The 17276-nt window shown below is 41.7% G+C and overlaps 1 protein-coding gene across 6 annotated transcripts in view; it reads right to left on the reverse strand.

Moving 5' to 3' along the window:
• igsf9bb (immunoglobulin superfamily, member 9Bb) overlaps positions 1-17276 on the reverse strand; it is a 130853-nt gene that overhangs the window by 77212 nt on the left and 36365 nt on the right. For all 6 annotated transcript variants that reach the window (XM_072661477.1, XM_072661475.1, XM_072661476.1 and 3 more), the window contains exon 3: positions 12675-12821. In XM_072661477.1, the coding sequence (XP_072517578.1) occupies positions 12675-12821 (147 nt within the window). The remainder of the gene's footprint in view (positions 1-12674; positions 12822-17276) is intronic.

Raw genomic sequence — 17276 nt, forward strand, 5'->3', positions numbered from 1 at the left:
TGTGCTGGTTAATCAATGGAGACATTCCATTCAATACAGCATTTCACCACATCATCACCTACAATGACAGAACTGCACTGTAACATCTCCGACAGGTTCATATGAAGGTCCTGGGCCAAAGAGACCAAACAAACGGGCTATTTCTGTGGAACAAGCAGCCACGTCCACTGGACATCCAGGGCTCCTGCATCTAGAATTGCTCATAACGGACTCATATCACGTTTGATATTTGGGAGGGTCACTTTGTCGAATTTTGAGAGATTTTTAGTGCATGCAAGTGTGCAACCAGACTGATTGTAAGTCTAGCCACCTATGAGGACCCCTTCAGCCCCAAAAGTCATTTCCTTATCACAGAGGCACTCCCGACCGCACACAGATTGAGTGTGAGGCTGAGCATACTGACGAGCAGTGACAGGACGTCAGGATGCTGCACTTCCTTCACAGAAAAGCTAAGTGTACAGACAAGAGCAGGAATACTGAGACATGGTAGCAAGAATACTGAGCGAGAGAAACAGCATTATTAAAAGTCAAATGCTGGGACAAACAAGCAGGAATACTGAAAGCGTTGGAATAGTGAGAGAAAAGAACAGGAATAGAGAGAAGAAGAGGAGGAGGAGAAAGCAGACAGAAAGAAAGAGAAATAGGAAAGGAGAAAGGAGACAACAGGACGTTACGTTAGAAAATCAGCTTTTGCTGGTCCTGCTACTAAGGAATGCTGCCAGAAAGTAACAAGAAGAATAAAAAACAGAAGTACCAACAGAAATAAGCAAGAACAAAGAGAAAGGAACCGGGATACGAGGGGAACTAAATACAAGGGGAAGAAATACTAAGAGGAAGGATCAGCAATTTAATTTAAGAACAGAGTGGGAATGCTAAGAGACAGAAACAGGAATACTGAGAATGGAGCATTGTCAATAGAAGAGGAGCAATTCTGAAAGAAGAAATCTTGCAGAAAGAAAACTGGAATACCTCAAGAAATGAGCAGGACAGCTGAGCTAGTGGCACAGGACTTACTCAAATGTTCATTTGTGACATAATAATAATAATAATGCTGGATATAAAATCAGAAAAGGAAGATTTCACCTGCATCAGATTAATGCCATCTGTGAGACAATACAGAGCACCCAGACGGTCTTTCTGCACAGCAGGAGTGAAAGCGGCCCAAAATGGAGCAACCGAGTTGTCAATAGAGAGAAGAGATGGACTGATAGCCAGAGCTCATTACACACAATCACAAACGCCATAACCCTCCTTTTACACAAACTATAATGAGCAAATCCTCTTTATCCCAGACTGATGGAGATCTAGATCATCCACGCAGACTGCTGGCACATCTCTGCCTTCAAGCTCTCTCTCACATACAGCACATCATGAAATGAGCCAATAAGTCACTCCATTGAGGCTTTGATCTCATGATCATATATAATCACTTTAGCTACTTTTATCTACTTACATATGTAATCTTTAGGCTTTTACACTGTTACTTATCCTTTACAGCCCGTTTCACATACACACACACACACACACAAAACACAGCACAGAATATTAAACTAGACATACACTGTGATTTGAGCTCATTTGTAAGCCTAATTTGGTCATTGCAGGATCAGCCTGAATGTTCACTCGATCGGCTGGCATCTGACGTCAGAAATTCTGGCCGCTCGTCCCCGTAGTCTGAACAGTGTCATAAGCCAATTTCTTGACGTGACAAGCTATTTTCCCGAAAGCTGCACACTGAAGATGTCCCTGGCCTCTACCACTGCCTTCTCTGACTCTTTGAACTGCATTTCCCAGAATCCCTCTTCATCTGGCTTCAATGGCTTTGTTTGCTGATGGTTTGCTCTTTTGGTTATTTACCCTGTTTGTTGTTATCTACCCTGCTTATTGTAACATACAGTTACATATTGATACTGAAATGTTCATTAGCCGGCTGTCTGCAAAATCTGTCTTCGAGTCAGAGAATACATAGAGCAGGTTGAAAACACCCCCACCCCCACAACATGCACAGTCAAGTCACCTGCAAGTCCAAGTATGTCTCCTCTTTTTTTGTGAAATTTCAGCACACAGTATGGCACAAGTTATCAAAGCTATGTGCTTTCTCAACATATTCTGCTGAACTGATGTTTTTTTAGGCTATGTAGACAGTACCCGGGCCTAGGGTCTGCATTTCACACGTAGTACAAGAACCCACAGTGCCGTACATGATCAAAGAACTTCTAGAGACTTCTAAAATTGCACTGTGTATGCCTGTCTTTAAACCTAATCCTAAACCTAACTCTACATTTAACCTTTCTCTAACCCTAACCCTAAACTACTGACTAGATTTTACACACATTCACTCCCTGACATGTATTTAAAGAGGGTTTCTATAGTGGAATTTCTGTATATCCCTCAATTAGTGCTCAGGCATTGGCTTTCGTCTTTTGCCGTGGCCAGCAGACGTTAATGAACCCCTAATGAGTTAGAGAGAAATGATGACACGATTGTATCGCTACATAAACCTGTAATATTAGTCACCCACGCCTGCTGCGAGCATTACAGGAGCAGGGTGGCATTGCTTGGGTTGCCAGGTTTTAATTAGTGAAAGTGTTGAGCACAGATTGCTGAGAGTAGAGACAAATCACAGAGGTGTTCAGTCTGCAGGTTACAAAGTGCTCTGGCAACAGTAATCAAAGATCACACCCTGGAAATCATACCGTCAGTAAATGATTTAAACATCAAATCTTTCAGTATTGCTATTACAGACATATGATTATTGCCACAGTAATTACACAGACAGCAGCTATTGACCAAAATGCCAATAACCCACTAACAGTGGAGATGCTGATACACTTCAGGGTATACATGTGTGCCTTTGTGCCTTTGCTTTATTTTAACTATACACAATAATGCAACAGTGCTTACTGACACTGCTCTACCACAGATAGACAATGCATCTAAAGGAATGCACAGTGACTGACCAACGAATAAGGTGCACATGCTAATAGACTGTCAGATGGCAGCAGAAACAGCATGGCTGGGCCTTAGTGTCAAATTTACTTATAGTTTGCCCATCACTCTCTAGTGATCTCCTTGTTGCATGATTGTGGACCATGACGCCATCTGCAGAGTCACTGAAGCATATGGCTTAGCCCACTCTGATGAATGCTCAGCACCCACACGAGCCTGTGAGGCCATGAGCACCACGGACAGCTCCCTGAGTCAACAGCATCAGCACCGCGGACAGCTCCCGACTCAACAGCCCTGCCTGTGGCTGCCGCATAACCAGCTCATCATCATCTGCCTGCACAGTGCACTCCACTTGACCTGTCCATTCCTCGCCCACAAATGTGTTCTTTCGTAGCAGCTGTTGCTAGGTTGGACAAAATGTACAGAACATAAGCAATAATGTCAGTTAATACAACGAGAAATTGCAACTAACAGAGTACAGTTACAGTATAAATGTAAGTGCTTCTCCATTTAGAGTGGATCAGGACATTTGAACAAGAATTTTTCTGCTTAAAAAAGTAAACCAATGATAAAGAAAGTAATACACCCATGCAAAAAAACTTAAAACAGGCAAAGAACCATTTAAACATCCAAATCAACTGAGAATATTTTATTGGCACACTTTGTTGGAATGGTGACATAAAGAGCGGGTTGACTGATGTGGACCGCCACAGCTCAATAAAGCTGGTAAGAAGAGCTTCAGAAGTTGAGCCTTTTAACCTCTCTGTACTGTGTACAGATGTCTACACTAACCCAGAAATTGCTTCTTCATCAAATACAGAATTGCATAGCATAGTTCACTGTCAGAATTTTTTACTCTGACTTTGGTGTTGCAGTTGAAAAGCATCGCAAACTACACACTCGAGCTGAACGTCCGCTTGCTTAAAAAAAAAAGCATGAGCCCACTTTGTCACAAGACCTTTCAACAGCTACACTCTATGACCATCTCTTCATTAAACACACAGCTGTCTAGCAGCCAATTAGCACCTTTCTGCCCTGGAAATGACTTCATCATACAGAACAGCTTGTGAATAAAAGCAGAAGGAGGCAACCTCACTGCACAGCGTTCTTCTACCTTTACGTCCATCCCACATCTGTCAGCTGGATTGATCTTTGCATTAGTGCCATAGCAGAACCTCTTTCAGTGGATGTTTAAGAACAATCATTGTTAATAAGATGTGCAAATATGTGGAGTTTTTTAATGTTTATTGTGCCTCAACACACTGAAAGGTTCTACATCAATTAAAGAAGTTTCCTAGAAGGATACATGCAAGCAAACCAAGAACCAGTAAGAAGCCTGTATTCAGGAGTGTAGCAGTACTAGAGCTAGCTCACTCTCTGAGCTCTGTGCTACAATATCATGTGTGTTTGTGTTGCTCTGTCCACTAAATCTGCCCACAGTGTTCATAACTGCATTAGACTGCTCTGGGTTGCTTCAATGTGGATCGTAGCATATTTCTACAACTGCTTTTTTCAGCATTTCCTCGCACTGTGTAGTTATCTGCAGAAAGCAATTCTGATGTTACGACATGAGGGGAATACGGCTTTGCTGCCCGTGCCCATTTAGAACTCTATCTAGACCAGCATGAGGCTGAGCCTAAACAACAGCAACTCTCTCCCTGTTGGGGGATCTCATTAAATCCCACAGGATTAGCGCTGACTTGCCAGCATGCAGGAACAGATTTAACCGCTTTGCTCTGCACTCTGAACCCTCGCCTCTAGGAAGGAAGTATTTAGCCTGCATGTCATGATAACTGAACCTCTGACCTCAGCTAGTGACCATGATGTTGTGGCTACTAACACAGCTCCATCCAAATGGTCATCATGAGGTGATTACTGATAATCTGCCTCAATTTTTGTACAGTAGTAGTGTGGAGTGTAGTGTTCATGCTTCATAAGGGAACACCCCCAAAATCAGAACTGTAATGTAGGCTGACACTCCAACTGACATCTCCAGCTTGTACTAATGATGCACAGATCCTCAATGCATAAAAGCAATGCGAAAATGGAACAAAAGAGACTGCGAGCAAAGCAGACTGTTAGCAAATTAAACAGCCAGTCCCTGAAAGACATCTCTGTCAGGATCTATAAATAGGACAGGCATTAGACTGCCTTTGAATAAAACGACTGCATTTAAATGGCATCAAAAGTACGCCTCAAACTATTTCATGTAACTCACTATCATTAGTCTAGATGTAATTCAGTATGCATAATACATACACATTGCGTGGGCTAACCATGAGATTAATTATTATCTGAAACATATACACTATAAAACCTGCACCAACTATTTAAGCTACCTTAACTTAAATACCTTCAATAACTTAAATACTAGGGGGATCATTTAAGTAGTTTAAGTCAAACTAACTCAATATAGGGACATTTAGAGTGACCTTTATTTTTGGGAGGAGTAACCTTGATGAGTAAAACTCACACCTTTCTTATTAGTACTATCTAATTGCATACTGGGCCTGCCCCCACCCCCCACTCTCCATTGTGTAGTCATTCCCCTGAGGCTACCTCCGCCTATGTGGTCAGCAGTAATCTGTAATGTGGTACAGTTGCCTAGCCTCAGTGTTAAAGGCTGTAAGAACATGTTATCGCTTTCTCTGCTGCTGTGTATGGCTTTATGTTCAACAATTCAGGTCATTATTAAATTGCTGTTATTAAACTGCTTCCTCACACGATTTGAGTGCAGATACCTCATCAGATTTTACAGTGTACCAGCATAGCTCATTACAATCAGAATGACTAACACATGGTCAGGCTGTTCACATTCATACACATTACACATACACAGACATTAATCACCCTCATGTGTTCTGAAACATGGTCTGTTTTGTTGCTTAATTTATAGAGACTCTTTTTACCATAAACACAGACTGTGACCAAATTGATTCCCTATTTACATTTAGACTCCCTATTCCATAAGCAGTGGTCAGTACCTACCAAAATAGGTCCAAGGAAGGATAACCAAACCAACGACAGGGTCATGGGCACCCAAGAATCACTGATGTGATCCATGAAGGCCCCACCTCACAACTTACAGGGCTTGAATGATCTTCTGCTAAAGTCTTGGTGCCAGATACCACAGGACACCTTCAGAGACCCTCTGGAGTCCTTGTTCTAATGAGTCACAGCTGTTTTGGCAGCACAAGAGGAAGCTACTCAATATTAGACAGGTGGTTTTAACCTTATGGCTGATTTGTGTGTCTGTATCTCTGTTCTGATGGGCTGCCCTGTTTTTGGACTAAAAGAAGTGAAACATTCTTTACAACAATGTACACTGACATGGCTAATTAGGTTAATAGCCAGTTATGTGTAAATGCACTGGTCGTTTTGACCATTGTGACACTGCAGAGACTGGGGAGTGAATGTTGTGTTCCTCTTTCAAAAAATAGGAGTATTCAGAGCTCTATGTTGTGGGCCCTTTAACAATTCACCCATAGAAACTTTACACAGTATTATAAATAACTGTGTTCTGAATGTTATACTGGTAAATAATATATAGAACGGAAGCGCAGGTCAAACGGAACGTGGAGAATGTCCAAAATAAGCAGACAACATCTTCTCCTCTCTGTGTGAGACAGCACCAAAGAGAGAGGCAACCTTGACAGGCATGTCTGAAGATCAAATGGAGGTAGAGGATAAAAGACTCCCTGCTCATGCTACATAAACGGATAAAAAAAACACGCTATGCTGCTCTGGCAGCCGTGAAAATTTTCCCTCTGCTCTCGGCATCAGCTCGTAATATTAGAGCCTTACCTCCCTCCCTTTACTGTATATGTCTGGATTTCTGTGAGGATTTTTCTTCCTTAAATAGCTTGACCTTGTGTGCACGGTTATGGTCTAATAATGATGGTGGCACACTAGCAAGCAGCAAGTGAGTCTCTAAGCACTTCCTAAAAGCAGGCGTTTGATTACAGTGGATTTGGAGAAAGAAGTCCTGGCTAAGGGAGAGAAATGCTGCTTGCTGTTCCCCTGTCTTACTTGGCCAGATAATAATCCTGCAGAGATTAGTGATGAGCAGGGGTCAGGAGTAAAGCTGTTCAGCAGGCAAATTTACCTGCTGCCCTCTGCAGCAGACAGTTGAACTGGGCAGTTCAGCTTCATGAAACCGAGGGCTAGTTTAGTGTGAGCAGCCTACTGGGCAGATATAAACAGACCGCACCTTGTACGCTAACATACTCATTCTCATCCTCATTGGCAACCTCCAGTTTTACTGACACTTCTCATCCCTAGTTAGTGGTCAGGTGGTTTTCAGGTATATGTAAACAATATGTAAGTAGGCTGGCACGGACCAATGACATCACTCACTGGAAAATGGTATAACTGAGTACCTAGGTACCTTACCGGAAATACATGTCCAAATGTTTGTGGACACCCCTTCTAATGAGTGCATTCAGCTAGGCTTTAGGTTGCACCTGTTAATGACACTGATAAGCAAATGCACACATACAGCTCGTCTAATCTCTTTAGAGAAATACTGCCAATAGAATAGAAATCTCTGGAGCAGATGAACCTATTAGCATCACACCAGAGTATTGAGCTGTAAAGCAGTGGAACAGTGTCCTCTGGAATGATTGGCCAATGCTTTTTCGTTGAGTCGGGAAGTTGGATAAGGATGAAGTAGGATGGTGATAATCCAACATCATCACCACACTGACACTCTTGTTTCTGAATACAATCAAATTCTCACAGCAATGTTCAAAAATGTAGTGGAAAGTCTTTATTGGAAAGTAGAGATTCCAACAAAAGCATGATAAACTCTTAATACAACTTTTTAACACCCTTGAATTTAGAAGAAACAGTAAATGAGCAGGTGTCCCAACACTTTTGTGCATACGGGATTGATCAGAAGAAGAATCACTGGATTTTAACTGTGTTGCATATTATCTGAGCAGATTATAGTTATTATTATACATGGTTGAGTACATTAATAGCTAGTCCAGCAGTAATTATACTGTAATTATGTACTTTATTGTCTGGCATAAACATTTATTCTGCATTAACCCATCAAAACTGGACAGCACCAAATACCTTCAGATGATGTAAAGACTGTTTAAATATATTCTCTGGCAATATCCAGAAGCATGGCTTGTAAATCTACAGCTACAGCAGACTAGAGAGATGTGTTCTAGCCCGGCAAAAAGGGTCTTAAATGATAATTAAATATTACAACCTAGTAACTAGAGAACTACACAGAAGGGGGTCATTTTTACAGACACTAACTGACTGTATATGAACATTTACATGTTGTGCCACACTTGACATGCACCCATATGCATGCACCTACACACATGCACCCACCTACCAACACATGCTCTCACACCCTGCAGCGCTGATGCCGAATTACATCATCTCCACCCCTCCCTCCCTCCCTCCCTCCTGCTTCCTCTTGTCCCTGTGGCATGTGCCTCACACTTTGAGCTTGTGAGGGTGAGAATATCACAGGAACGTTACAGTAGAAGCAGCAGCGTTTCTAAGGCGGACAGCAGCAGCTAACTGGGATCAAATCCCTTCTCTGACAGGCTGGCGGAGCGCCACTCACTCAGCGTCACTCTGCTCCCGCATTAGCCCACAATGCACAGCAGAATCAGCACAGCACAGCAAAACCTGCAGCACACTCCTCACTCCCCTTCCCCGTTATGAGCTTTCCCCAAGGCTCGGGAAATTCATCACAGGGCCACATGCATATATTCATGACAGTTACGTAAAGGCTTTTCTTTTTTGCTGCATTTCTCGGTGGGCTGCAGGAGTGTCAGAGTAAGGAGAAGACGGCAATTACACCAGACACGTATTAATGACATTAATAAATGACCTCATCTAATGTCCTCATGCCACCGCTAATTGGGCCTTTCCACAGCAGAGATTAAGTGTGAAATAGAGGCATAAAGTGCTCCGTCATATGCTCTGAATGACAGTGATACCATGCAGCTCAACTGTTAACACTGATATGCCCCTCAGTCTCTTTTGAGGTTCCCAACAATCCAAATTAGCCTGGATTTAGCCGTTTACACCAATACTGACGAAGCATGAGTTCATTAACTTCATTAAAGCAGACTGAAATATCATCTGATATCATCACACCATAATCACATGTCTGGAAAATAAAAAAAGACCTCCAGAAGTGTTTGCACACTTGAACTGTCTTGATGTCTCCCCTCCCTGGGCTTCCCTCTTCCCCCTTTCCCCTTCACAACTCCCCAACCCTTGGGATTGGCTCAATCAAGCCCAAGTTCTTCCCCGGCTCCACCCCTCTATTATCACTTTGCCTGCAGCTACTTTCTGAGCTCATTACCTCTCACATACACACACACACACACACACACTGTTCATACACACAACCTCTCTGTTCTTTTTTGACTGAGTTCTGAGCCATGCTTACTCTTGCCTGGATTTATGTGTTTTTGACCTTGGTTCTCTGTTTTGTTTTGTTTTTTGCCTATGAAAGTGTCTACATTGGTGCTGCCTGTAGTAGTGTTTTGATACCTGCCCATGATGACTACGCTGCAAAATAACTGCTGTAAAATAACAGCCACTTAAAAAACAGCATTTTTGTAAAATAATGTTTTATCCCATTAATTCCTTTACAGCAGTTTACTGTGAAACGAATGCATTGTGACACATGGGGCAATGTGGCACAGAGCTGGTGCAGCAGCAGCTGGAGGCAATTCTTTATATTCGAGATCTTGATTTCATCCATACTCATAATTAATTGATTAATTAATTGGTTAATTAATTAATTTCTGTCTTGGGTTACTCTTAGAGTGTTAAGTGAATAGCTCCACCCTTTATATACTGTGTACCCCTGGTGAGAATGTGACTCTGAGGATATAGCTACTGTGTTTGTGTAATATTCCTATTGTTTAACACTTTGTTATGCAAGTTACTGTAAGGGAACTGTATGGGCACTGAGTTTCCAAACACTTTTTCCCCTACAATCACCATTGTTAAGACATGTGGTGTGAGCATGGGAGGATGGGCTTAACTCTAAGAGTCAAATTGTTGTAGGAGTTTCTGACTTCTTTAGTTCTTTTTTCTTCACTTAAAGAAGAATATCTGAGTTCCTGTTCGGAACATTCCATAAAATATTACAATATAAAAGTATTACATTAGTAAGAATAAATGCACTAGAAAAAATGCATATTAAAACTACATTGCACACCAATATCGAGGAAAATATTAAGGTATTAAGCATAATACTCTAAAAGTACAACATTGCAGTTATACCCTGTATTTATAAAACAGAAGATACAGTTGAGTAAGTTCATGGCAACCCTGTTAAAAGTTCCTTACAGTATTGAAATGTCTCTAATAAAGTTGCTTGGCAACCGTATCCTGTTCATTGCATTAATTAATTAATCCATTGTGAATTAAGTTCTTTAAGGTATTAAGGAACATAAAATGATACTTCCTTAGAGAAAAACGCTTAAGACAACATCAAACTGATGGCAGACAAAACTGCAATAAGAGTACTGTAAAGCACAGAGATGGGAGAAGTACAGTAATGATCAGTAACACAAAAATAAAATTACAGTCTTGGAATAATCTGCTGACATTTTGTTTTCTAACACAATGGATAACATCTTTGTGGCACTATATTTATCTTGGCATAGTTGAATTAGAGCTTGGAACATGGAAGAGAAATACCCTGAACCTCAAACCCTGCTGTTCCTCTTTTGAAAGAAAACCAAAACAATCCAATTCCAAAACCCCTAAACTGTTACATAATAGTCTCGACTCATTATATTTACACCCCCAAAATCTACAGACACCAAGCCCAGTAAGTTTTCTCGGACACTCTTTCACAAGGACATCCCCGCCAGACTGTGCTTGTTATTGGGAAATGTGTTGCTATGCAAACCAGTCATTGTGATCACAGTTCTGCCTGTGCCAATGTCTAAAGTCAGGGAATCTAGCAGCTGCTAGCCTAAAGGCTACCCCTAGCTTGGGCAAGCTTTGAGAAAGTGCCATTTAAGAAAGTGTCATTCGGAGGAGTGTTGTTAGGGACATTCAACTGGCAGCCGGGGAAAGCACCCCTGAAGGAGGTGCTGCGGGCATTGGCTAAAAGCTAACCCTAGCAGAATGGACCATTTCAACATATCTTACCTCACTGAGAGGACAGCAACACTATCAAGTAAGACTAGGTAATATTTTTCAAAATAATAATAATATTCTTACAAAGAACTAAGCTATGCTACGTGGCTCCTGTGAGCCGCCATATAATACAGCATAACATATAATAATAGCATAGCCAATAACAGGGTTGTAAATAGGCTTTTCAAACTGTCTCTAGGCATTTTGCGCCCCCACCACAACATATATACATCAAAGAAAAAATAAAAGAATATAAATACATAAATAAAATACAAGCATAAATGGCACATTACAGTCACCCAACACAAAGCTCAGACTTTGCTAGCTGTGTGTGTCCTGCTCTGGCTGTAGCATGACTGTGGCTGTTGATAGAGCCGAGTTTTGCTCTCAGAGACAAATAGCACTGATATTAGTGCGTTAGTCACACTGGGCTGTGGGGGTACACACACACACACACACACACACACATACATACACACACACACACACACACACAGCTGATAAACTGGCCTGTCAACACTCCACCTTGTCTGTGCTGAGCTGCCAGATTTAAGACCAGACTCAGTACACACACATTCACCCAAGTCACTCTCACTCATTCCCACACACACACTCACACACAGATTGCTGCAGGGCTCTTGTCGTCTCGCACTTTCTCCCTCTGTTGCAGGGCCAGCCGATAAGGCAAATCTGTGTTTTTCAATCTGCCCTCACACAGACAGCTAGTGCTCCCTGCATACACACAGACACACACACACACACACACACACACACACACAGCTTGCTCCAGTATACACAGTACGAGACAGCAAGATGGGCCATCCAGATTTAGAAATGTGATCCAGCGACCTCAATACGCAGCCACAATAAGCAGAACCTGCCTGCTTCCCAGTGCAATCACAGAATGTAAATGCTCATTAGATTCCCCAGCAGCTGCTGCAGTAAGGGGAGGCAAAGCAGGCTTCTGATGCTTTCAAAAGAGTTGAGTACTCATCACATCATCCAGGCAGCATGGAGACAGTCCTCCAGGCTACAGCTTGCAGGGTTGAGCAGGAGCTAATGTACTGCAACCAGTTTGGGGATTTGTTTGTCAGCTGCCCGAGCAACAGGAGCCAGCAGGTGCACAGTGTGTGTCGGTCACACAGGTACAATAAGACAGAGGCTGCTGCGTTCTGGTATGCTGCATGCTCCAGGGCCAGTTCCCTTGACTTATGCTGTGTTCATGACAGATTTTGCAGTATTTATGTATTACATGCAGCAAGGATGCTTAATACATGGAGATGCTTGAATAATTGTAAGGTAAAGCCCCTTACAGCTTTGCATTCCTATACTGTCCTGTAACACTATGACAGACCTCTAAGGGTGCAAGTCTGCTGCCAGTTTATTAACGCTCCTGTGCTTATTAGCCATAAATAAATAGCATCAGTAGCTGGCTAAAGTGTTAACAACAGTCTGTGTCAGTAAATTGACATATTTAAAAGTTAGTTCTTGGTCATGCAAACCCACAAGACTCTCTATCAAGATATTAGCATGAAAGCCTATAAAGACTTGCATATGTACAGTATTTAATGTGAACAGAAACTCACCATTCACTGTGAGGTGCACCCAACTGCCATTGTGGAAGGTGTCGTACTGCTGTTCCAGCATCAGAACCTTGCACTCGTACCAGCCCTGGTCGTCCGAGCGCACCCTCTCAATCCGCAGAGATGACTTTCCATGCAGGCTGGCTCGTCCTGGGGAGGAAAACTCATTTCATCAGCTCTCTTATTTTAATGTGTGTCTGTTAGTGAAGAAATCTGCTTTTGACTTAAGCCTTTTACAATGAGTTAAAGCAACATCCTGTAGGAATACCAGCTTAATATTGGGAATAACTTGGCATGCTGCAAACTGCACTATGTAGCTTTTGTAAAGCAGGCAGAACAATGCTTGGGAGAACTACGTAACACTGTATAACCTGAGTCATATTTGTGTAAAATCCTGTAGCATTACTCTACCACCTCAGTCCACATTCTTCTTTTACTTTCAGTGATGGTTCTGTATCTCCAGCTCCTCCAGAAATGCTGGTGTTCTTTTAGAGTGGCTGAAAATGCGAATTACAATTCCTGACTGTGGAAATACCAGTTCTCCTATAATACTACTTTAAATCTCTTTAAAAAGTTTAAATTTAATTTGGTTTAGCACATAGACTATTTTCCATTGCACACACCTCTCATTTAGGAGCTTTAGTATTTAATTTTAGACTAAAAGATCACAAAAAGACACTAAGAGCACCTTACAAACTTTCAGTTTCTGTGTTGACAGATTCTCGTATCTTAAGGTGGCTTGCTAATCAGACTATCAATCAAATGCATTCTTCATGAGTAAAACAAATGAATCTAAATGAGAACAAAAACAACTAAATTAAATGGGGCAACAATTCTTTCCTGATGCTCTTAATATTGTCCTTCTGGCCACCAAAACACAAAAATACCTGTTCAAACTAACCAGATAATTAATGTGCTCATACCAAAGTGGGTGTGTTAGAGTGTGAGAAAGAAAATATACTAAACTATACACTTCCTAACTACCAGCATGTGCCCGTGGGTGGCAATCAAACTTTTACACACTTCTGCGGGTCTAATTATGCCCACAACAGAAACCACGAACATTATATGCCATGACATGTTAACACTGAGACTGAGCCCTGGGTGAAGCAGTGTGTAAAAGTGCTGGGGGATATTACACACCCCTGCTTCAGTAATGAAATCTAAGTGTTTGTCTTTCTGCCTGAGCGCGCGCACACAGCCTGCACCCACTTCCGCAGCACCCTGATGAGGGGCTCATTTGGTAACTCCAGTATTAGGTCAGAGAGTCTGCGCTGGCTCTGTTGGGGGGGGGGGGGGGTGGGGGGGGGTGACTGGGAGAAAAGCAATGGGAGAATAGTTGTGGCCCGTGGTCATTTCTGACACTCTGTTCCCAGCTCGGTGGAGGAAAAACACATCTCTAACCACAGCAGACGAAGGCAAATCCAACAAGACGCTGAGGGTCATAGCAGCCTGGGTTGCCAGCAATGCTTGCCATTTTCAGGGGGTCAGGCAGCAAAGGGGATTTATGCCTCTTTCTCTGAATTCTGGCAACCACTCACAACAGATGGCAGGCAACCATATCAGCTTAGGCAAAGGCAATTCACATCAAGACAACAGAATACAGGGATATTATCCCCGCCTCTTATTCTGTTATAAGAACATTAACGATAAAAGTGGCAAACTAACAAACTAAAAACAGGAAAAACATAAATTTTGTTGCAGAATTATGTAAATATATTTCAGCGCTGTCATAAAAAGAAAGTCCTCTGACTGAGAATATAGGCAGCGGCTAAACCAGGTTTCAGAAAGTGTTAGAAATGAGCCATCACACTCTTTCCTATCTCGAATAGACAAACTGTTCAACTGTATTGCTCTCAGCCTGAAGCTAACATATTCCTAAAAAGCCATGGGGGGCTAGCATAAATTAGCATTAGGTGGGCTTTTTTCTCACTTTCCTCATTTCTTGACATTTATGGCCCAACCCAAAGGCCAAGCCCACACAGGGGTCACCACTAAATATCTGCTGAATATAACTGAATGTTAATTTAATTTTATAATAATGAGTTAATGAACTCAACCTCTGAACCTTAACCTAACTCTAATCTGAACTTCAACCCCAAACGTATATATCCTGAATAATCCTGAAACTAATTTGAACTAATTCTGATAGTTGCATTTAAACACATATTGTTAATCGTCAAGGCAGATAACTGGGATATAACTGGATATAGGTGACTCGCCAAATTAAGTATGACCAAGAATTTCTTACAAAAGTAACAATACTTGCATTATTTGCAATATTTGCAATTATCCATCATATCTGCATATGATGATCATCATTTCATTACTTTGTAAATCAAAATCTCCAAAGTTTTCAGGAGAGGAGTTCTTAATTTTAAACAAAGGTTATTGTACTTGGATTGTTTTGAAAGTAATTCTAGAGCTCAATCCTCATAAAAATTCATCTGGCATTCGCAGATGAAAAAAATCTGAAGAGTGTTGAATGTGTATCAGCATCTTGCTTATCCATGACTCTGATACAGTATTTGTGTGCACTAATGTGATGCCATGGGTCAGCAGGAGCACCAGATCTCTAGAGTGTTAATATTGGGGGAACTCCAGATGTTTATCCTGCTCCCCCCCTTCTCTCTCTCTCTCTCACTCTCTCTCTCTCACTCACTCTTGTGCTGACACAGAACTGTCAAATTGCCATCGCGTGTCTGCTGTCTCAGTGTCACACTATGAAGCACCACTTCTGACTGCTACATTATCTGAGCCAGGCCAGCAGCAACCACACAAACCTCCACGGCTCCACGGACCAGAGTTGTCTTCATTTTCAGAGTACGGAAATCATGACGAACACCATGATGAAGATAGATAATGTGAATTTAAGTTAGAATGGCGTCCACCTTTATCAGTGTTTAATATATGTGTAAGCATATACAATAAGTTTCATGTAGTTTGGAATGAATTGTTATTGAATTTTAAATGTTTGTAGTGGTCCTCAGGAATAAGGGTTGAACAATCGTAGGAACCTATGTTGCAAATCAGTTTTAATGCAACTATAATTGTAGGTATTAAGGCTACAAGAAGTGGAGTTCCGAAATAACTTTATTTCGTAATTTTGATTTTTTAATAATAATTTTATATAATAAATTCCTATAAAAATCTCTACGTCAAGTCTATTCGACAAGGCTCCACATATCAGAGGGGGGACTGCTGTCCTACCACAAAGCAGTAACCATCCAAACCCCACCCCAAAACTCCACTCTCAGTCTTCTCCCAAATCATCATACATCGAAGGCATAGTCCAAACTAGCAAAATACACCCTTTTAGTTTACACAACTTTAGTTTAATAAAATGTTATTTAACTCTTCCAGACTAAATTGTACATGTATGACTTTAAATGCCTAACCTCAACAATTTAAAAAAAGAGTGAGGTGTGAGAAATCTACAGTTAAAAAGGTAAGGGGGTCACTGCTACTAGAGCTAGTGCTCTCAAGCTCAGCTGAGGATGCAAGCCACCACTTTCTTGACACACACAGATCAATAAAGCTGAGCTGGAAATGGGTTACGGCAGCAGGGTAGCAAAAAAAGAGAACAGTGGAAAGACTTGGGATGCCTTTCGAGCAGGGCTGAAGTGGTGACATGAGCAAGAGGAACAACATTGACACATGCTGCTGGTTAAAGATAGTCCTCAGGTAGAGACATTCTGGAGGAGCTATAGAGGTCACAACAGCAACCTTGCTATAAGCTGCTCCATCTCTATCTCTCCCTCAGTCTTTCTGCTGTGTGCTTATGTAACTTGAATGCTCTCTTTAAAAAAAGAGGACTGAAGAAGGTGACTGTTTCCTTTTAAAAATACAGACACAGAAACTTTCACACACACACAGACACATTGGCACACACACACAACTTGCTTTATATGGCAGTTCTGCTACTAAAGCAGGTCTAAAGCACAGAATATCAGCTAAGCACAGATGTCCAGGCACCAAAAAGACATCACTCCCTGTGCAGTGTATTTACTATTAATGAACTGGACAAAGCTCTGAGTTATCTGCCATCTTTGACCCTTTCCACTGACAACTGCACACTCTGTATGGCGAAGATTTAGCTCAAACAGAGGACTGTCAAACACACTCTTTAGCTTCTTCCAGTGAGTGGTTGATGAGGAATGGCCTCTTTGTGAGAGATGAAAGAGCAAGCTTGTCTGGAGCACATTGACCGGTCTGTTCAGAGTGAGACGACTCTCTTTACTCTACAGTGAACTGTGACCACTGACAGCACTACCCATGCTTCAACCACACTGGCCCAAACAAAGCAGCACTGTGATGGAGAGAGGGCATTAGTCTAGAGCAATAGATGCCCGCCTTAGATCAGAGGAAATGTGGGGCTGTATAAGTGAACTCCCACATCAACAGGATGAGGGATCACTGAGGTCAAATGCTTTTTTATTCAGGTCATAACACACACACACACACACACACACACACACACACACATCCCTTTTTATATTCGGTCAGGATGTGGCATTATACACATTTCCCATTTGCATTAGATATCTCACTGCTATGGAAATTCTTGACTTGACTTGTACATTAACAGATTTCAACTTGTGGAAA

Source organism: Salminus brasiliensis, chromosome 18 (assembly GCF_030463535.1).
Source record: "Salminus brasiliensis chromosome 18, fSalBra1.hap2, whole genome shotgun sequence".
Taxonomy (NCBI): Eukaryota; Metazoa; Chordata; class Actinopteri; order Characiformes; family Bryconidae; genus Salminus; species Salminus brasiliensis.